The following is a 19253-nucleotide window of genomic DNA, read 5'->3' on the forward strand; positions in this document are numbered from 1 at the left end:
ATTTCTTTGTCTGTTTTTTCAAAGAAAGCAACCCTGTGCCGGGCACCTAGCAAACCATTTACTTATTTCTGTGCGTAGTTTTCAACTACAACAACTCTGGATACGATTTGGCTAAGTAGCAAGTTTCATCCGGTCCTTTGTGTGGAGCACGAAATTTTAAAAATAAATCTTACATCTTGTGAGATACTGAAAATGATATTTCTGTGAAGACAACAATCGTGCCTCCGGTTTCATGGTGGATCAAGCAATGGGATACTACAATGAACATCCCACAATGGTAGGGGGATTGATTTGTAGAAGTAGATATTTCGGATTGCGGATCCTATCATATGCACTACTGGTATACATTTATGTTGTAATTGCAATTGTAAAATGGGTAAATCATAAAATCAATGGGTACGATCATACAGAGCAGACTGGATCTGCAAAAACCCGACACAATCGCATATTTTTAAATTCCTGTTTATTAATTATTTACGATCTGCTTAGCCAAGTGTAAACTCTGGCAAAGTTTCAACCTCATATGCCAATCACTTTCGGAGTTACAGCCTTACAAAGTAGCAACAACAGAAAATCGATTTGTACAGCAAAAAAAGAGGGGAAATAAATTACAGGTGCTTACAAAACCGGTTGTAACTTACCAACCGATTGAGGTACAGAGCTGAAATTTTCACCATCATGTTCACCATGAATAGAGGAATGTATTACTGGGCCTGTTTGTCCTTTACTCGCCTTTCTTCACTGAACACTCTAAGGCGACATCCATGAAGAAAAATTTATTGTGTACAATCACTTCGATGTGATGTAAACAAACGCTCATAATTTGCGTATCCTTGGGTCTACTGCAGCCAAGACAACTGAAGTGAAACAAAGATTTCCCAACTCCTCTTGAGCAGGCATATAATCTATAAATGGGATTGGAAACAGCTCACGTGTACCCAATAGACCAATACTTTCTACCACTTTCTATCTGTGTAATGAGAAGTTTTTGTGGTTAGTATCCCTCCTTATGGAAAGAGAACTTTGTTGCTATGCTGGTGTAACAGGTTCCATCAGGGACTAAAAAAGGGGCTAGCTGTGGCCAAAAATCTAGTTGTAAATAACTTGGTCAGTTGTAAATGGATTGGGCTAGTTGTAAAATTTAGGTAAAAATAGTCAGCTGCAGCACAGAAAAGCCATAAACTCAAAGTTATATGTAGCAACTTACATGTTGTACATCTTAATTCTTTTACAATTTACTACAGGGATTTGACTAAAAGTATTCAAGATCCAATCTTGAGACAGCCATTTTCAAAAGTTTTCTACATATCAAGGACATTTGCTATACATTTGTCCATGGTAAAAATGCCAGCTGGAACAGGCATGTCCAATACATTTTGATTGAAAAACCATTAAAAATTAAATTAATTATCATGTACCGCCTACCTTGAGTCTGTTTAGTAACTTTCCGAATTTTATATATGTAGAGCAACTCTCTGCAAGTACAATGATACCAAAAGAAATCCAATTCATGAAAATTTTGGTGTGTCAAAATGGCCTAAACCAACCAGGTGTAACAAATTTTCCCATACATTTTGTATTGGGTATTTCGAGGGGATGCAATAAAAGGCATAAATAACCCACAACACCTGATAGATACCTCAGATTCCAAACCAAGTTTGGAAAGAGCAGTGAATAACAATTAAGATGAGCTATAGCAGAAGGAAATCAGAGGAAATTTAAGCACATTATTTTAAGGTTGAAAATCACTTACTTTTTCTACAGAGAATTGAATTGAGGATATTTGGAAGGCAACACTTTAGGCTATTTAGATGTCTTGACAGTTAACCTTCACTACATTAGTGTTACAATGAAACAAAAGCACTGTGAATTAGTTCTGCAGGTTAGTTTGTGAAGATTACAGTGTTCCATGATTAAGCCAAATTATGTCCGTGCCATGTAGCAAACTTTTTCATATGTTTGTGGGTTAAAATTGTCTTACAATCCAACTAGTTTTTATTCTCTTTCTTATAGTCCACTATAAAATAAAATTGCCAAAATCCAATAAAACAAGGCTCGTAATATAACTTTATAAATAGTCTAATTTTATCCATTCAGCTTTCTATTTTCTTTAAGATTTCAATAATTTCTCTAGAATTGCTTCCAAATTCAATCTTAGTACATTTATGTTTCAAAAATTTCCCTCTTAGTCAGAAATCCCTACAATTTTCTTCTTTACAGGCACTTTGTCCACATACCTTCTTTTTACTTTAACCGTTTGGGCAAGCATGGCAATAAACAGCACTAAACTTAAAGTACTTACTTTGAATTCAAACACTACGTGTATCCCCGGTCTCAGGTTAGGGCTAGTTGTAAAAAAATTGTTATTTTTAGTCACTGGGCTTCGTCTTGTGTCATATCTTGTGTCGCTCTCTTACTACCGCAGGAACTGTATAGCTGGTATGTTAGATAATTATGTCAGAAAACCGCACAGTTGTGTGGTTAGTTATGTTGATGGTTTTGTGACAAATGTTATGTGGGGGCAGTGTCGCTGTATACACACTCTACATGGATGGTAATTAGCACGTTTACCTACTCTCTGAGTGTTATTTTGCATGCTGTATAAATGTTGTTGTAACTATGGAGGTTTACAAGTTATTCAGTGAGACATCTTAAAGTTTTGGTTGCCTCACCATCTGATTTTGTGGGGGAGGTTCTCTTATTCTAAAGTTAATAATAGTGACCAATTCTTGATTATGCTGAGCAGCTCAAATGCTATACTTTACTTGTGAACTACATCGGGTGTTAGGCTAGGTTTAGTATTTGAAGCATAAACAATGTGAATTTTCATTGTCACTGCTGGCGTGTAGCTATCATTTAGGCTAACTTGTTGTATGACTCTAAAACTTTTTTTGCAGAAGAATGGGTGGTAGAAAGTTACACTGTAAGAATGAAGAAAGAAAGAAGGCTATGAAAAAGAAGCATGTTACAGCCATGCAAGTGATTCATGATGCAGCAGTATCAATTCCTAGACAAATTACCTCTTCTGATGTTATTCAATCACAAATAACTACACTGATGAGTTCTTCTTCCTTTTCACACTTACACCCATCTTGGAAGATAGCCACTGCAGATCTTGCACTGACCCTTTGTAAGCTGGAGGTACAACATCTGTCTTCAAGTGAAGCATTGTTATTGGCCTCAGCCTCATTGGCAAATCTCAACCTTCTCAATAGACTTCTCCAGAAGGTATTTGAGGTCTCTATTGTGCTGGGCATTGTTGTCTGATTATCAACGGTAGCTTCGTTAGTTTCCATATCTAGAGCTGACATTTGCATAAAAGGCATAAAACTTTGATGCAATCATATTTATTTTATTTATGTGTGTATACAGAATCCACAATAATAATTTGAATTCTGAAAAATTTTGAATAAATAATTCTGACAGAGAAGTCTTTTTTTTACAAAATAGTTGATTATTTGTTTTGTCTTAATGTGAGTTCTGATTTGGTAGGTATAATGTGGGTGTGTGGTGAAAGAAAAGATGTCGTACTCTGCTAAAGTCAGAGTGGACTATGACTGTTACATTTGTAATGAGTCTAGTCACATAGAAAAGAACAGTTTTCCCATTTTCTTCACCCGGCTGCTTCTTTGGGATTTTCCCTTTGTATTTGAAACATGATTCAATGGAATTTATTAAGTTCTCTTCAAATCTTGTTGTTTCTGCATTGTTCCCAGGTCGTTCAGTCCATTCCTTTGCTGTATTAATTATATTTCTTGCTGCTTGTGATGGCATTGTGAAAGATTCTTCTTGTAAAATTGCCTTGATTCCACTTTTCACCAATCCACTAGCTGTAGACTCTTTGCAGAATATCATTGAGAAACAATAATATATTATACAAAGATATAAGACATATACACTTATAGAACAGTATAAACAGGAGTACATAATATATAGGGATGGAGCTCCTATATAATATGAAGTTATCAATGTATTAAATCACTGATGGTTCAATTTGTCGAATAAAACTGGCAATAATGTGGTATGTCATCATACTAATGCGGTAAACTGCAAACTTAACTACCGAACCTCATCCTTTACAAATTAGCTAGCAAACAACAGGAAGGGCATAAAATATGTACCTGCCATTACTACTGCTTTCAATCATTAACTAGGTAACTAGAAGAAGCTAAAATTTGCTGTTAGTCCCTTCCTTCACTAAGAAAGAGGTGTTTAAGAAATTTACGGAATTTTTCAATATTTTGCAAGTAGCTATTTCACACATTCTATTCAATGCTTTAAACTGTAAATTTAGGTTTGTGTAATTGTGTCGGGTTTTCACAGATCCGGTGACAATTGTATATTATGGATCATGGAAGTTTTTACACTTACTCACAAAAAATACTATCCAGAAACCAGCCTCATGTATCATACATTCACGGTGCTTTGGCAGCATTGGTTAGGTGAAATAAAGTCCAAAAGTGTCTTTAGAGCTGCCAAAAAATATTTCTGATTAGTTGCTACAGAAACTTTTAACAAAATTTCTACTGACTGACTGTATGCAACTGGATCTGCAAGAACCCCACATGTTAGTGCATTTTCGAATTCCATTTTATTACAGTTTCTTCATGTAGATAGCCAAAAGAATGGTCAACTGAAGTTTCAGCTCTAGAAGCCATAAGATACAGGGCTACAAAGTGGCAACAACAGAAAAATTGATTTGTACAGTGAGTGACAATATGGAAAATAAACTACAGGTACTTGATTAAACGGTCATAACTTACGGTCTTCTACCAACCTTGCTACTTTGTGACTAATAAAGCATTCTTTAGTGCTTTAATCCTCCCATACAAAATACCATAATACTTATATATGCAATAATATTCGTTGGAAACGTGTAAATGGTTTTTAGCTATACTGATTGCATTTTAGAATTTTCAAGAGGAAATTTTAGGTCTCCTTCAGTTTGAAGCAGTCCTTGAAAGGAGCAAGACTGAAGTGCATACAGAATCATCACAGTTGGGCATGCACAGTGGAGCCGCTACACATAAATCAACAACTATTCCGAAGTCCATATTTCCTAGGTCTTTGAGCTCCTACGCTGCAAACATGACACTTGAAGAAGTTAATGAAGGATACATGGATGGCACTTTACCCATAGTAGATCCACGTGTGGTGCTACTCGGATGTGAAGGATCGGGGAAAACATCTTTGATTGACACTTTTGTAGGCAACAGCTTTCAAAACACTCCTGCAACTGAGGGTGCAGACCAAATGGAAATCAGTGTTACAACAGCTGCCAATTGGGTACTCATGAATGAAAAGCAAAAAATCTATGACCTCCAAAAGCAAACCCTGTTGGAATCAGAATTCTTTTTATCAATAAGGGAATGTTGCCGCTCTCTTGATATTCCTCGGTCAATCTCGCCATCCTCTGGTATGGCTACTTCACAACAGCCAGCTCAACGTTCTATTGCTGCAGTAACTCCAGCACTTCCTACACCCACTGCATCATCAGAAATCCCACCATCTTCAGCCAGTAGAGGAGCAAAGGCACAACCCCATAAATCAGCGCACACTAATTCTGGTCATCACCATGCTCACAACAGCAGGAAGGAGAAGCTTGTTTACATAACAAAGGAGGAATTTCAGGAGTTGAAAGCCATGACAGAAAAATATGACCCAAAAAAGAAATACATCCATCTGTGGGATTTTGCTGGCCAACAGATATTTCAACATACCCATGGCTTGTTTGTTTCAGAGGAAGTTGTCTGTCTGATAGTGTTCAATGCAGGAAGGTCACTCTATGAGGTACCAGGACGTCGTTACGCCAATGATGTTACTCCAGCCAAATCAACAATCAAGGTGATATGCTACTGGATGGAATTAATCAGTTCTCGCATTAGCAGGAGAAGCACTGATGGAGATGACCTGTCAATACTGTTACCAACATTCATTTTAGTTGGTACTCACATTGATGAGCTAGATCCTGACATTGAAAAGGCTGCAGAATTGGCTTTTCAGATAATCGTGCCAGCCCTAATCAAGGAGTTAGCATCAAAGCCATTTGCCAGGCACATTGCTGGGTCTAAAAATAACAAGCTGTTTGCGAAGGGTTCTTCTTCAATCTTCTTTGTGAGCAATAAGAATGAAATGCGAAACCCAGTGGTTATCAATAAGCTCAAAAGAACGGTGGTGAATGCAGCCTCCATTACCAGAAAGGTCCGTCCAATTCGATATGTCAAAATGGAAAGGAAATTAATGCTGCTTGCTTACCAGGAGAAAATGTGCGTCATTGACAAATCACTGGCAAGGGAGGTTGCTGAGAGTTGTGGCATTATCTGCACTGATAAGCAGCTAGTTTCCATGTTGCACCATTTTCACCAGAAAGGTGTCCTCCTTCACTTCCACAATGTTTCTGCTCTGTCCAGCATGATAATACTCTCCCCACAATGGTTGACCAAGCTCCTAACATACGTCCTGACCACTCTGAAATGTCGACCTGTTGGTCCACCACTTGCACTCTTCATGGAGAAGCTTGAGAAGACAGGACTGCTTGAACAGGAGCTATTGGAATGGAGTGTGCTGCAGTTTTCCAAAGATGAAATAGCTAGAGGTCATAAGATGTTGGATTTGCCTGGCCTGAGTGTTGCAGAACTACTGATCAGCTTCAAGCTGATGGTTGATGTTAGCAATACTTCACTAGTTGGCCGAAAACCCAGAGGACCTGGGAAGCATTTGTTTTTGGTGCCCCATCTGTTGCCTGCAGAAAGGCTTGCTTATTCCACAGTTTTTGGTTATTACTTCTTTTATTATTTCCCAGCCAAATTTATTCCAGAACACTTGGTTGATCAATTGATTGTGAAGTGTGCTGAATGGAATGGGACAAAACAGTATGACATGCTCAAGTAAGATGATACAATTTATATTTAAGTGGTTTCATATTGTGTGTATTACTGTACAGGTTGACATACCAGTGGGTGTGCTTGGAGCTGGGGAAACGTCAAATATATGAGCTGGAGCCAAAATTTGATCATCACGTAATCAGTTTGAAAATCATCCCTGAGCCATATCTTCTTCCAGTAGAGAAGGAAAGAGCTTTCACTGACAGCAATGAGCTTGTCAGATCAGTTCAGAAGTTCATTGATGATCTAATGAAACAACACATGACTGCTACATTCACGAAGGCTCCAGTGGTTTGCTACATACCATGTTCACAGTGCATGAAGATGCACTTGAAAGTGGACAAGGCAACTGAGAGTAGCACCACATACTGTCCTGTGAATCGTGTCCATGCTGACATTACTGACTACCACAAGATCTTGACAGGTATGAAAGATTGCATTATGTATAATTTGTTAAGCAGCCTTTTCTTTATCAAGCTCAACCCTTAAAGCAAGGGGATGAAGATCCTACTGATATAGTCTCCCTAGCACTAAGCAAACTCCAGCAAAGCCAAACCGATCAGAGTTTATCAAGTAAGTTGTATACCGACTGTTTTGTAGCATTTCTGAGTATATTGTTTATACATACATAGCAACACAAGAGCAACTTTTGAAGAAACCTAATCCTTCTGAGTCATTATCTGTAGACTCTGTTGCTCATCATCTCTCGTTGTCAGGTATGTAGTTATCAGTAATCAAGGTAGTGATTAGCTGGTATGGTACAACTTATGAAACTTTCCACATGAATAGCATGTACTTCTTGACATGCATTTTTAGAATATGCCATTACAGTTTTGACCTTTTGTGACTTTTAATGCCAAAACAATTGATAATTTTTATCTTGATATCAGTAAGTGATTTCATTCCAAATTATAATCACATTTACAGCTGCAAATCCTGTAAATTTACCTGGAGTATAAATTAATTGTATTTGGTTATGCGAGTCTGTACAATTTCATGGCTAATATTAAAGATCATAACTTCAGAATAAAATAAACTATTGCCATAAAGTTATTTCTTTCAACTAGGCCTTTGTTCTGGTACCATGTTTTAACAAGTCAATTAAAGCCTCAAGGAGTTAAAGACAAAAATAGTCAAATTTTTGTACAAAAGGGCCATAAAAGTCACCAAAGTCAAATCTGCTATGGCATTACATCTAAACTTCATGTCATGAGAAATATCATTAATTTTATATGAAAAGTTGCAGATGCACTGCACTGGCTTTGCTACTATACCAGTAATTTAACTTACAGGTCAGTCTCTCCAGTCCACTTCTACTCTTTCTCCAAGGAGTATTACTGAACAAGGTAATCACAGTAAAGTAGGGCTGTGCAATAATATATAGTATAATCTATATCTCGATAAGTGACAACCATTTTGTCTCAATAATAATGCAATATTGTAAGCACAGTTTGTTGACATAAAGTCCTTGTCAAGTCAGAAATTTTACCTGTTCTTCATTTAATTCAATACTTTTCCAAAGGATTTTCATCTGACTAGGGTTGATATACACTAGATATGGAGATTTACTATTATCTCGATAATGAAAATCATTGTGTAATTTACAATCGGTGATTTAGGTATCTAGATTATCTTTTTATTTAAATTATCTCCCAGCCCTACAGTAAAGCCACTGCCTTGAGATAATTTTATAATGTTTTATAGTGCCAAAAATGAAGCTCCTACATAACATTGTGGTTCCAAAGATTTCATCTGAATGGAAAATAGTGGCAGACTTTCTTGAATTAGAGTTTTCAATAATAAATGCCATTGAAGAGAGATATAAAGATGACGCTGTCAGGTGCTGTGAAGAGATGCTAAGAGAATGGCTCAATGCTGATCATGGACTGCAACCAAAGACGTGGTCCACACTAATCGCAACACTGAAAGTGATTAAAAAGCTACCTACAGTCAGTCAAGAAGTTGAGCAGGAACTGAAAAGTAAGTAATGAACTTGGCAATTCATGTGTGTTTTACATAGTGCTACCACTAGGTGAAATTCTAACCAGTTTTCAACCCAGTGACTGCAATAACAGTTTCCAACAACTTTCTACCTTTGGCAGTGATAATCATACAGGTAGTTGGTCTTAATACAAAACCTGTATAATTGTTTACTGTGTATGTATTACAGGAAATAATGAACCACAAACAAAGGAACTATCAAATGAACATGAACCTCACATGAAGCATTCAAAAATGAATACTGACAGTGACTCAGGTCAGTTGAAATATTACCACAAATTATGTTAACGGGTCATTCCATACCAAATCAACAAAAAAAAATCCGGACCCTTTTCAATTTTCATGAAATTTGGCACAAACGTGGCCCCTTTCAAGAAACTTTCTCACACCAAAATTTGGCTCATTTCATAAGTCTCCCTTTAAGTTATGACCACTCAAAGTTTCTGCTGAAAATTTTATTTTGCTTACATGTCTTCAATAAAATGGCCATAACTTTGTTTGTGATTGACATAGAAACATCTGGTTTAGATTTTTAAAATGCTTATTAAATTCTCTTTCAGGTGATATATAATGTTTTATAATTGCTTAAAGGAAAAGGTCACACCACAAAAATGTAGCTTTTTCCTTTGATCTTAATTTTCAAAAATATATATTCTTTGATTAAATATATTTTTGGTTTACATGTTGCTCTAATACCCATCATTCACCACTGTGAGTTTAAAGTTGGGACCAATAGTAGATCATGAGTTATAAGTGTTAATGTGTAGCCTTGTAATCACTGCTGTTTGTATGGTATTTTTAGTGTAATTTCCAATACCAATTGCAAGTTACCTTATATTAGTATGTCAAAAATCATTTTATGCATTAAAATAGTTAGGGTTTGTATTGACAAGGGCTCAGTACACTGAAACCATACTAACAGAGCCACTTTTAAAGCTAAGAAAGTTGGAGCAATAATAAGGCTGCCTAATAAAAGAATCACTGATTATGTTTTTGCTGTAAGTTCAGTGTCCTATAAATAGAGGTGGTCTTATTATAGAGGTAGCTATATTTATAAGGGATTTACTGTACAACTAATGATATTCCAATGTATTCTTTCAATTTTACTTACTGTACAATAATATTCGGCCACAGATTATGATGATAGTTTCCAATCTTATACGCGTGTATAATGGATGCAAACGACATGCACAGTTATTCATACATATGTACATGTAAAGTGGAATCAAAATGTCATGTCTTAGTGATATCCAAAGCTTCTTGGTCTTAATACCTAGATAGCTGCTTCATATAGTTGCATTAGAGTAGAAATATTCTATTTTAAGTTGGCCCTTATAAAAAGGTGGCCTTTAAGGTAGCTGCTAAGATATGTTACACTGTATATCACTCTGAATCATACTCTGAAAGGGAATGCCTACTACTGCATGGCCACTTAAAGGCCACCTTTATATGTTTGAACCTATAAATAATGCCTTTGCTGGAAAAATGTACACTTCTAAAACCACTATGTATTGTCTTACTCGTCAAATTAAACATTTGATGGAATAGAGTGGAAAGTGGCCACCTGTATAGAAAGGCCACCACTCCAATAAGGCCAATTTTAAATTGTTGCTGTACACTTATGCAAATGTATTAAGCAGCTACCTACACATTAAGGCCTATAAATTTTGGCCCTAAGGTAGCTTAAGCTCCATACATCAGCTGTATCATGATAAAAATAGCAATGTAGCTCATAATTTGATTCTATAATTGAAAATCATAGAATCATAGAAATGTTCCATAGAAATTACATTGTACAAAGATTCACTACAGCAATTGCACACTGATGCGTATCTATAGCTTTAAGTGAAATACATCAACAATCGATTGAAGAAAGGGTCAACGCAACTAACTTCAAAGTTAAATCAGAGTGTTATAGTAAAAGTTGAGACTAAAACTGGTGCATATTGCATGACAGTCTCTACAATCATTCACATGGAAACTTGATACATTGATATCAGTACACAATTGAATTTTTGAAGGTATAAGTTGAAAAGAATGTTAATACTACATCAGTTGTTCATTACTACTTGTTAGAAAAGCTCTAGTAGATTACAATATTGAAACATTCATGCCTGTGTGAATGCAGCTACATAACATTGTTTTATTTGTAAGTGTTTCAAATTACAGTGGAACTTGTCTTAGCAGCCACCTGTAATGAAAGGCCACCTTTCTATTAAGGGCCAACTTTAAATTGTTCAAGTAAAAGATTTGTACACATCAAACTATATAAATAGCCACCTACATTATTAAGGCCAAAAAAAATTGGCCTTACTGGCTTAGACAGTTTCCACTATAGCTACATTTGTGTATCAAAATACGTACTTGCATATCAACAATCAGCATTAAATGCTAACAGTAGCAGTTACTGTAGCTAGTGAAAATCTCATCAAGTTCAATATTTCACTACTATATGATGAAATATTGAACTTGAATATTCGACTTGGTGTCATAATCAGAAACAATATATACAAGCTTGATAAGGGGTAAATTACTTGAGTATATGTATTTAATTACAAGCTTTTACAGGGTTTTCTTACAAAACATAAACAAATTAACTTTACTTACAAACCAACAATGTATAAAATAATTGTGACGTACTATTATATAAAGTTACTTGCAATTTGTATTACATCTTTGCATATTTGAACCATACAAACAACAGTGATTACAAGGCTACACATTAACACTTATAACTCATGATCTACTATTGGTCCCAACTTTAAACTCACAGTGATGAATGGTAGTTATTAGAGCAACATGTAAACCAAAAATATATTTAATTAAAGAATATATATTTTTGAAAATTAAGATCAAAGGAAAAAGCTACATTTTTGTGGTTTGACCTTTTCCTTTGAACGATTATAAAACATTATATATCACCAGAAAGAGAATTTAATAAGTATTTCAAAAATCTAAACCAGATGTTTCTACGTCAATCACAAGCAAAGTTATGGCCATTTTATTGAAGACATGTAAGCAAAATAAAATTTTCAGCAGAAACTTTGAGTGGTCATAACTTAAAGGGAGACCTATGAAATGAGCCAAATTTTGGTGTGAGAAAGTTTCTTGAAAGGGGCCATGTTTGTGCCAAATTTCACGAAAATCGAAAGGGGTCCGGATTTTTTTTTGTTGATTTGGTATGGAATGACCCTAACATTACTCACAGGTACAGTCAGGACAGCTGAAACAATTCAAAAAGCACTTTCTCCTAATGTCTTCGACACTGTTTCACATTCTCCATCAGACATAACACAACCACCAACTAGAAGTGAATTTGCTCTCAAACCAACAGCAGGTTAATTTTAATGATGCATAGCAATAATGTTTGCATTAAATAGAAATGTTATGTTTAATCTGGCCATCTATTTTACTTCACATGGGTTACACTATCAAGAACTTTACCAGCCAAACCTGAACTGTAGTTACTGTCAGTTTGTCACAAGTATTTGCTTCCTTAGGCTCTGATTGTGATTTGTACTCACCTTACCCTTTGTAGCTCTACCAACATTATTATTCTACTATAAACTTTACACATCCTTTTGCAGCCCTGAAGCAACATGTAAAGAAAGATGAAAGGTCACATGCTCATCCTACTGACATGCAGTTCCCCACTGTTACAACCAGCAGTAATTTTAACACTTCATCAGGTTAGCCAAACTTAACTATGTACTTCTATACATGTTAACTAGTGTGTTTAGGTGAAGTCAATGTTACTAAGACATTAGATCCTGAAGTACATGTGCACAACACAGATACACATCCACCTTCATATGTAATGCCATCACAAGCTGAACTTGCTGCACAATCATCATCATGTTAGTTGTATACCTATACATAAGCACACATTTAAAACTATTATTAACTATCTCTTGTTATATAAATCTGTTGTAGCAAGCGTTTGGTCTGTTGAAATCAGTTTGTGTGATTTCTTTATCTTTTCCTAACATTTCCTCACCTGTTACATTATATTATCTTAATATTGTTCTGTTATTTGATAGTGGGTTAGCTATACTGGGATCCATCCGAAAGAAATATCTGAGTTTGATAAATTTTTGTATGCAAACAGTTTTATGGTAGTCATTATACTAGTTATGCTAGTTATAATATATAAAGTCTTACTTTAAGGAAATTATGTTGGCTATAATGCTAATGTGGATTGACAAAATGTGACTAGGGTTGCAAAAACAGGGCATGTGGGCACTAACAATGCTTCATCACACAACCAGCAGTGTTGAGGTGAACTATCTGCATTCTGTAACTTGTGTTATAATGCTGATTAAATGGCTAATAAGTGCCAGAATTTGTATGTAGCTTAATAGCATCAAGAGTCATGAAAGTTTGAAAAAGTAGACCATATACCCTATTTTTGCAGGCCTGGTCACAAATTATGGTGGCTATACATGCATAGTTGCATGTTAGCTAAACAATTTATTGGATAAACGATAGAAGTGGTTTATAAGAATATTAATTACAATTTAATGAATACATAAACTAACTAGTGTATTGTTGTCATCATGTTCATAATAAATAACTATAATGTGTGGTGTATTTGTATATGTAGATCAGAATCGGGAAATATCCACCAATGTATCTTCAAACATGATCATTGGTAACAGTATTACAGAACAAGGTAACATTACTTTGTGATAGCTCCTCTATTAACTTTTATACACAGAACCAACAATGAAGCTACTCCACAAACATGTGATCCCAAAAGTTGCAGCAGACTGGAGAATAGTTGCAGAATTTCTGGAGTTGGCAACGTCAACAATTGATCATGTGGAAGAGAAGTTCAGAACTGATACAACAAGATGTTGTGGAGAAGTCTTCAGAAAATGGTTAAAGAGTGCCGAATCTGTTGGACCAAAAACCTGGTCTACACTGATAACAACTTTAAAAGAAAGTTGCCAATTAAGAGTTGTTGCTGAAGAAATTTGTCATGAGCTGAAAATTGAAGGTTAGCAAAGACCAAGTGTACAGCACTATATTTACCAATACTACACAACAGCCACTGATGATGAGGCACTTCCTATTAACAAAGACAGTGAAATGATTCAACGAGGTCCTCCAAGTGATACAAATCATCAAAAGAATTCTGGTTAGCACATGATCATTGAATTACAACAGTCAGCATTATCTCCCTATACAGCTGAGCACCGTGGACAGTCAACAGTGACCCAAAATGAGCCCAACCAAATGCAGCATGTAAAATTTCAAGACTGCAGTGATCCAGGTTGTTTACATATAGCTCATGTATGACCACATTATAGTATGCACTTCTGTGTAGGTGACAAAGTACAAACAACAGACTGTGCCGTGACATCTAATATACTAGACCAAAGTGAGCCTAAGAAATGTGTTATTCTTTATTCACAATCATTTGTTATTATTCAGAACCAAAAATGAAACACTTAAACAATATAGTTGTACAAAAGATTGCAGCCAACTGGAAGAATGTTGCTGATTCTCTTGAATTTGAATATTGGATAATTAAAAATATTGAGGTCAAATACAGAAACTATCCTGAGGAATGTTGTCAGGAGCTCCTGAGAGACTGGCTCTCCCTTGATCATGGGATTGGACCTAAAACTTGGTCCACACTTTTGAAGGTTCTTAAAGAAACGAGAGGTTGTACAGCTGTCGCTGAACTGATTAAAAATGAAATGGCATTGTTACCTTGTTAGAATGTCTACATGAACACTAAATGTTAAAGTGTAGCTAATTGTTTATGGTTGTTCTGTAGATATTCACAATGCTATGCTATGTTGGTTAGCAGAACAGTTTTAGATTTTACATACAGCTGTCATTTTAACTGTGTGAGATATTGTAATTTTGTTGTACAAAATAATTATATTAATATAAATCCAAACAACAACTATCATATGGGGTAAATATTTGATGAGGTACAATTGTGACAAATTGGACAATCAAACATTTTGACAAAATGCTTTAATACTGCAATCAGAGACAAATATAACAGTAAGTCACTGGACATTTGCTGTCCAAATAGCCTCTGTGTCTGACCATAATTCAGTTTGCTGACAGCTCAGTCTTATATAATGTCCTATAGATAGCTATCAAAAGAGCAAGGTTTCGGATATACGTAGTTTACCTGTTTGTTTTATGGTTTATATTGGTAGTCATAGCTACCATGTAGTTGCTAGTAGACACTACCATCCGAGGGGTAACCATGAAGGAACCAGACCTACTCCTATCCAATTAGCATGTAATATTAACAGTTGTTAGCTTACAACAACAGCAATGAATGATGCGCACATGTATAAAACACTGTGAAAAAAGAGGGATATAAGATGGTATTTCCAGTGGCTTATTGAATACAAAAAAGCTTGATATAACCTGTATTATACTAACAATCTCATGTAAGGCTTTAGTTAATGTGTTAAACATACTGAAACCATGTATGTGATGGTATAGTGTGGGTATTATATTCGATATAAGCTATTTCAGGTAATGTGGTAAATAAACTGAAACCATATATGTAATAGTATAGTATGTATTATACTAAACTATAACACGAGTATAATACAGGGTTTATATTAAAGCTTATTTGTATTCAATAAGCCACTGGAAATACCATATTATATCCCATTTTTTTCACAGTGAAAGTAAGAGCTCTTAAGTACGAAGTACAAATTAACTACTAACTTTTCATACAGTAGTGTTAGTACTGAATTAACTATAGCTCTTAACTGAAACAAGTATACGAAAAAAAATGGAATTTTCAACTAGAGTAGGGACCATAGCACATTGATAAAAAGAACTGAAACAAGTTGGAGTAGTCCCAGCGCATGGCGGATCTAGATGGGTTTCTGGGGTTCGACAGAAACCCCGCGGCCCCTTTTAAATACATACACATTGTTGTACTGACAATTTGTCATAGCAAACAACTATATGCCACTGTATTTCAGTAACATGCATGTGGTTGCCTTAACTAACACCATTTATAGCTATTAAACCCTCAGCAACACTTCACTTTCATCCGAGGGGTCCGACACGGGCAAAATCGGTGTACGAGATTTCGAAATCAACAAATTAATGCCTCCGATTTCTGATTTCTTTACCTGATTTTCGATTTCTTAAGCGATTTCTGATTTCTTGTCTTATTTTCCGATTTCTTGTGTAATTTCCGATTTCTGCTCTGATTTCTTATATAATTTTCAATTTCTGTGATATTTCCACCGGATTTCAGAAGGAATTAAGTACGAGGAAGGTTATTATTCAACGTACAGTGAGAGGTGATTATTGTGAGTGATGTGAAATGTTCACTGAGCATCTATTACTACATAGCAAGCTGTATGATGCGCAATCCTAGCGTGGTTAAGGGGCGAGTTAATGGGCGAGTTAATGGGCATGAAGAGTTTCAGACGGTGCTTCACTGCCCACAGTTTGAGCAAGGCAGAAACTTTCTTTTCAGTTTCTCTTTTCAGTTCTGTATTTGAAATGCTGTATCAGTTTTCCGTTATATTGGTATCTAGTATTAAAAAATATAATTATACCAATGATATTATGCAGTGAGTTCCATGCAGTTCTCTTAAAACCGACCAGACACATGCATTACTTCAATAGCTCGAGGCTATAGCTATATAGCATGTCAGGCGAAATCCTAAGGACAAAGAATGACTTAATCGTATTTATCTTGTTAACAGACACTTCAAGATTTTCAGTGCAGTACATGAGAGACAGTGATATTTATATCGATTACATATATATGCATAAGCATTAACTGCATATGTGTGCACTAATGTTTTGCCAACTTGTATTGTTTCATATAGCTAGCTAAATAAAAATTGTAGCATATAGCTATATGTTTGTGATCTATATACGTATATACTACATACGTGGAGTATATACTTCTTGGTATGCATCAATACATTTTGTATTACTATAAATATATAGATGTACAAAGGGACTGTAATCACTGTATACAATATTATGTGTGTGTAAGTAATATACATGAAAATACGTATAGCTAGCTATAAAGTGCATAAGTTGCTAAAGCATGGCACAAACATGAAAAATATAAGTAAAAGTGATACAATGCCATACAGTGCCTTATAGTACGCACATGCACAGATTACATATTGTTAGTTATTTTGTAATAGAAAGAACTGTACCACACTTGCATTCCAAATCTTCTGGTACTTTTCCAGCTGATCCTAAACATTTAGTGTGATACCAGTCATCACAGTCCTCACAATACACCATGTTTTCACCATCATCTGGGAGTCTGCATATGCAGTACAACACAATTTCATAAAGCTTTGGGGGTTTTGGCCTTCTGTTTTTATTTACCGGGAATTCAGTGAGCATTTTCTGCTCTAAACACTTCACAAAATGTGGTCTTAACATTTCTTGGCAAAAGACCATGGCAGAGGGATCATTGCCATATGCTATAGATGTAATGTATGCTACTGCATATAAGCCACAATCTACTATGCCACTTTGATGTGGTACATCTTTAATGTTTATATATAGATTTGCACTGTTACACTGGAAATGAAATTAATTTGCAATCATTTTCTTTGTGCTTGGAGATAACGTTGTATAAGCTGAATCATAATATGAAATACTATTATTGAATGAAGACAATGCAGCCCAATGATTATTGTTTACATGGATAATTTGTACCACCATACTTGTCGCAGAGTGTTCTAGTGGGATTTTTGAGAATGTATTTTGTAAACCACCTAACTCTGGAAAAGATTGCTTTATAAGCAATTGTGCCGCGTTAATGTGGTTATCATTTAGTTCCTGTCCTATAGTAACAATCTCTTTATCAGCAGCTGTTAATTCATATATCCCAATCTTAATCCATTCTTTTTTGTCTCTGAGTTGCTGCATTCTAGGTAAAGTGTTTCTAGCTTGCTCTTTTCTGTCTGCTTTTCTGGAACAATATCATTAATTTGTGTAAAAGTATCTTGAGAGATTATACTAGAGTTTTGGTAGAGTTAGCCATAGCACTATCCTGATTGATATCTAGTATGCTTTCGAATTGTAGAGTTGTGTTGCTATTAATAAAACAACTCAAAGGAATAGTACAGACATATTTAGTCAATGGATGGTAGTAATGAACTTGATAGGTGGTTGCGCTGCTACATAACTGACAGAACTTTACATTTGTATCTGTGGGTTCTGTAAGATCTAAATTTTACTCAATATCGATATCATACCATGTACAAAGCACACCCATTTTTTGAAGATAATCTTTTATTGAAACGTGTCTACTAAGATATTGTTGCTTGCCCTTAAGTCTCTCTTTATATTGAGAAAATTGAAGAACCTTGCCAATTTTCCATCTCTGGTTTGGTGAAGTGTGATCACTAAAGAAAACACAGAAATTGCCTACAGAAATAACTTCACTGGTGTGCGGAACTGTAGCTGAATCTTTAAGATCTTCTGTTAAGTTTTTTGTTTTACTGTAGGGCTGTTGACTACGCACCCGAAACAATTGATCCGATGACACCTTTTCACCTTCCTGTAATAACCAAACAGCTGTAACTTTATGTATCTTAAACATTTTCTTGTTGACATTAATTTCAAAAAAAGTATCATGGTTGTATGAAGATTTTATATCCTTTTTATCAACACACAACTGGTCATCAACTTCAGTATGAATATCAGGTTCACTATGGAGCTCTGAAGGTAGACAACTTGTTGCTTTGTCAGATATTTTAATTCCCTCTGCCTTTAAATTATCAACATCTGCACAAAGCTGTGTTACATCATCAACTGTAAGAATGTTTGAATTACTTTTAGCATTATTATTCATGCTATTGTCATCATTTTCTATATTATCCTCAGAGTCAGAATCATCATCACTGATGTCAACATCAATTTTTTCACTGCATGGATTGATCCATTCTCCATCATGCTTTAATGATTCAGCAATACCAAGCTTTTGCATTGCATTTTGAGCCTCAACTTTGGCTTGTTTTACCTTTTCAAGAATTCTTTCATTTGTTATATCAGTGACTGTGGGTATCATTCTGGCATCTGTCTGAGAATGCTTACTAGCACGTGGGGTAATAATGCCACTCTTTTTCATCTCACCCTCTAATTTGAGCTGTATGTGCATCCGATGCAGTTTTCTTAAAAACCCAAGCATACTGAAGTTAATTATAGTTGAGAAAATTCCTGACATACTTCGCATTGCTCTAAAAGCTTTTTCACAGGGTTGGGATCCTAAAAGGCATGGGTAAAACTTATCTTTAGAACTTAGATTAGAATCACGGAGGTTCATCAATAAGATAATCAGTGCATGTGCATTTAATTCAATGCAGCAATAGGCATTTGAGGTTATAAAGT

At 35.4% G+C, this 19253-nt stretch overlaps 1 protein-coding gene and 1 long non-coding RNA gene across 3 annotated transcripts; one reads left to right on the forward strand and one right to left on the reverse strand.

Moving 5' to 3' along the window:
* The first annotated feature begins 4587 nt into the window (after positions 1 to 4587).
* On the forward strand, positions 4588 to 14791 carry LOC136258055 (uncharacterized). 2 transcript variants are annotated; one of them, XM_066051361.1, is made up of 17 exons: positions 4588 to 6887; positions 6944 to 7308; positions 7362 to 7457; positions 7517 to 7600; positions 8177 to 8230; positions 8589 to 8864; positions 8917 to 9000; positions 9055 to 9141; positions 12094 to 12222; positions 12473 to 12574; positions 12617 to 12742; positions 13489 to 13557; positions 13603 to 13884; positions 13936 to 14025; positions 14077 to 14160; positions 14215 to 14268; positions 14322 to 14791. In XM_066051361.1, the coding sequence occupies exons 1-17, from the start codon at positions 5005 to 5007 to the stop codon at positions 14609 to 14611; spliced, it is 4155 nt and encodes a 1384-aa protein (XP_065907433.1). In that variant the 5' UTR covers positions 4588 to 5004; the 3' UTR covers positions 14612 to 14791. The 2 variants fall into 2 exon arrangements, with proteins under 2 accessions (XP_065907433.1, XP_065907434.1); XM_066051362.1 differs by having other exon boundaries at positions 4591 to 6887; positions 12626 to 12742.
* An 86-nt stretch (positions 14792 to 14877) lies between these two features.
* Positions 14878 to 15963, reverse strand: LOC136258373 (uncharacterized). The gene is made up of 3 exons (XR_010702765.1): positions 15885 to 15963; positions 15040 to 15138; positions 14878 to 14991 (listed from the first exon to the last, which is right to left on the reverse strand). It is a non-coding gene; the product is annotated as an uncharacterized lncRNA (long non-coding RNA).
* Between the last annotated feature and the right edge of the window lie 3290 nt (positions 15964 to 19253).

This window comes from Dysidea avara, chromosome 6, assembly GCF_963678975.1.
Source record: "Dysidea avara chromosome 6, odDysAvar1.4, whole genome shotgun sequence".
Classification (NCBI taxonomy): Eukaryota; Metazoa; Porifera; class Demospongiae; order Dictyoceratida; family Dysideidae; genus Dysidea; species Dysidea avara.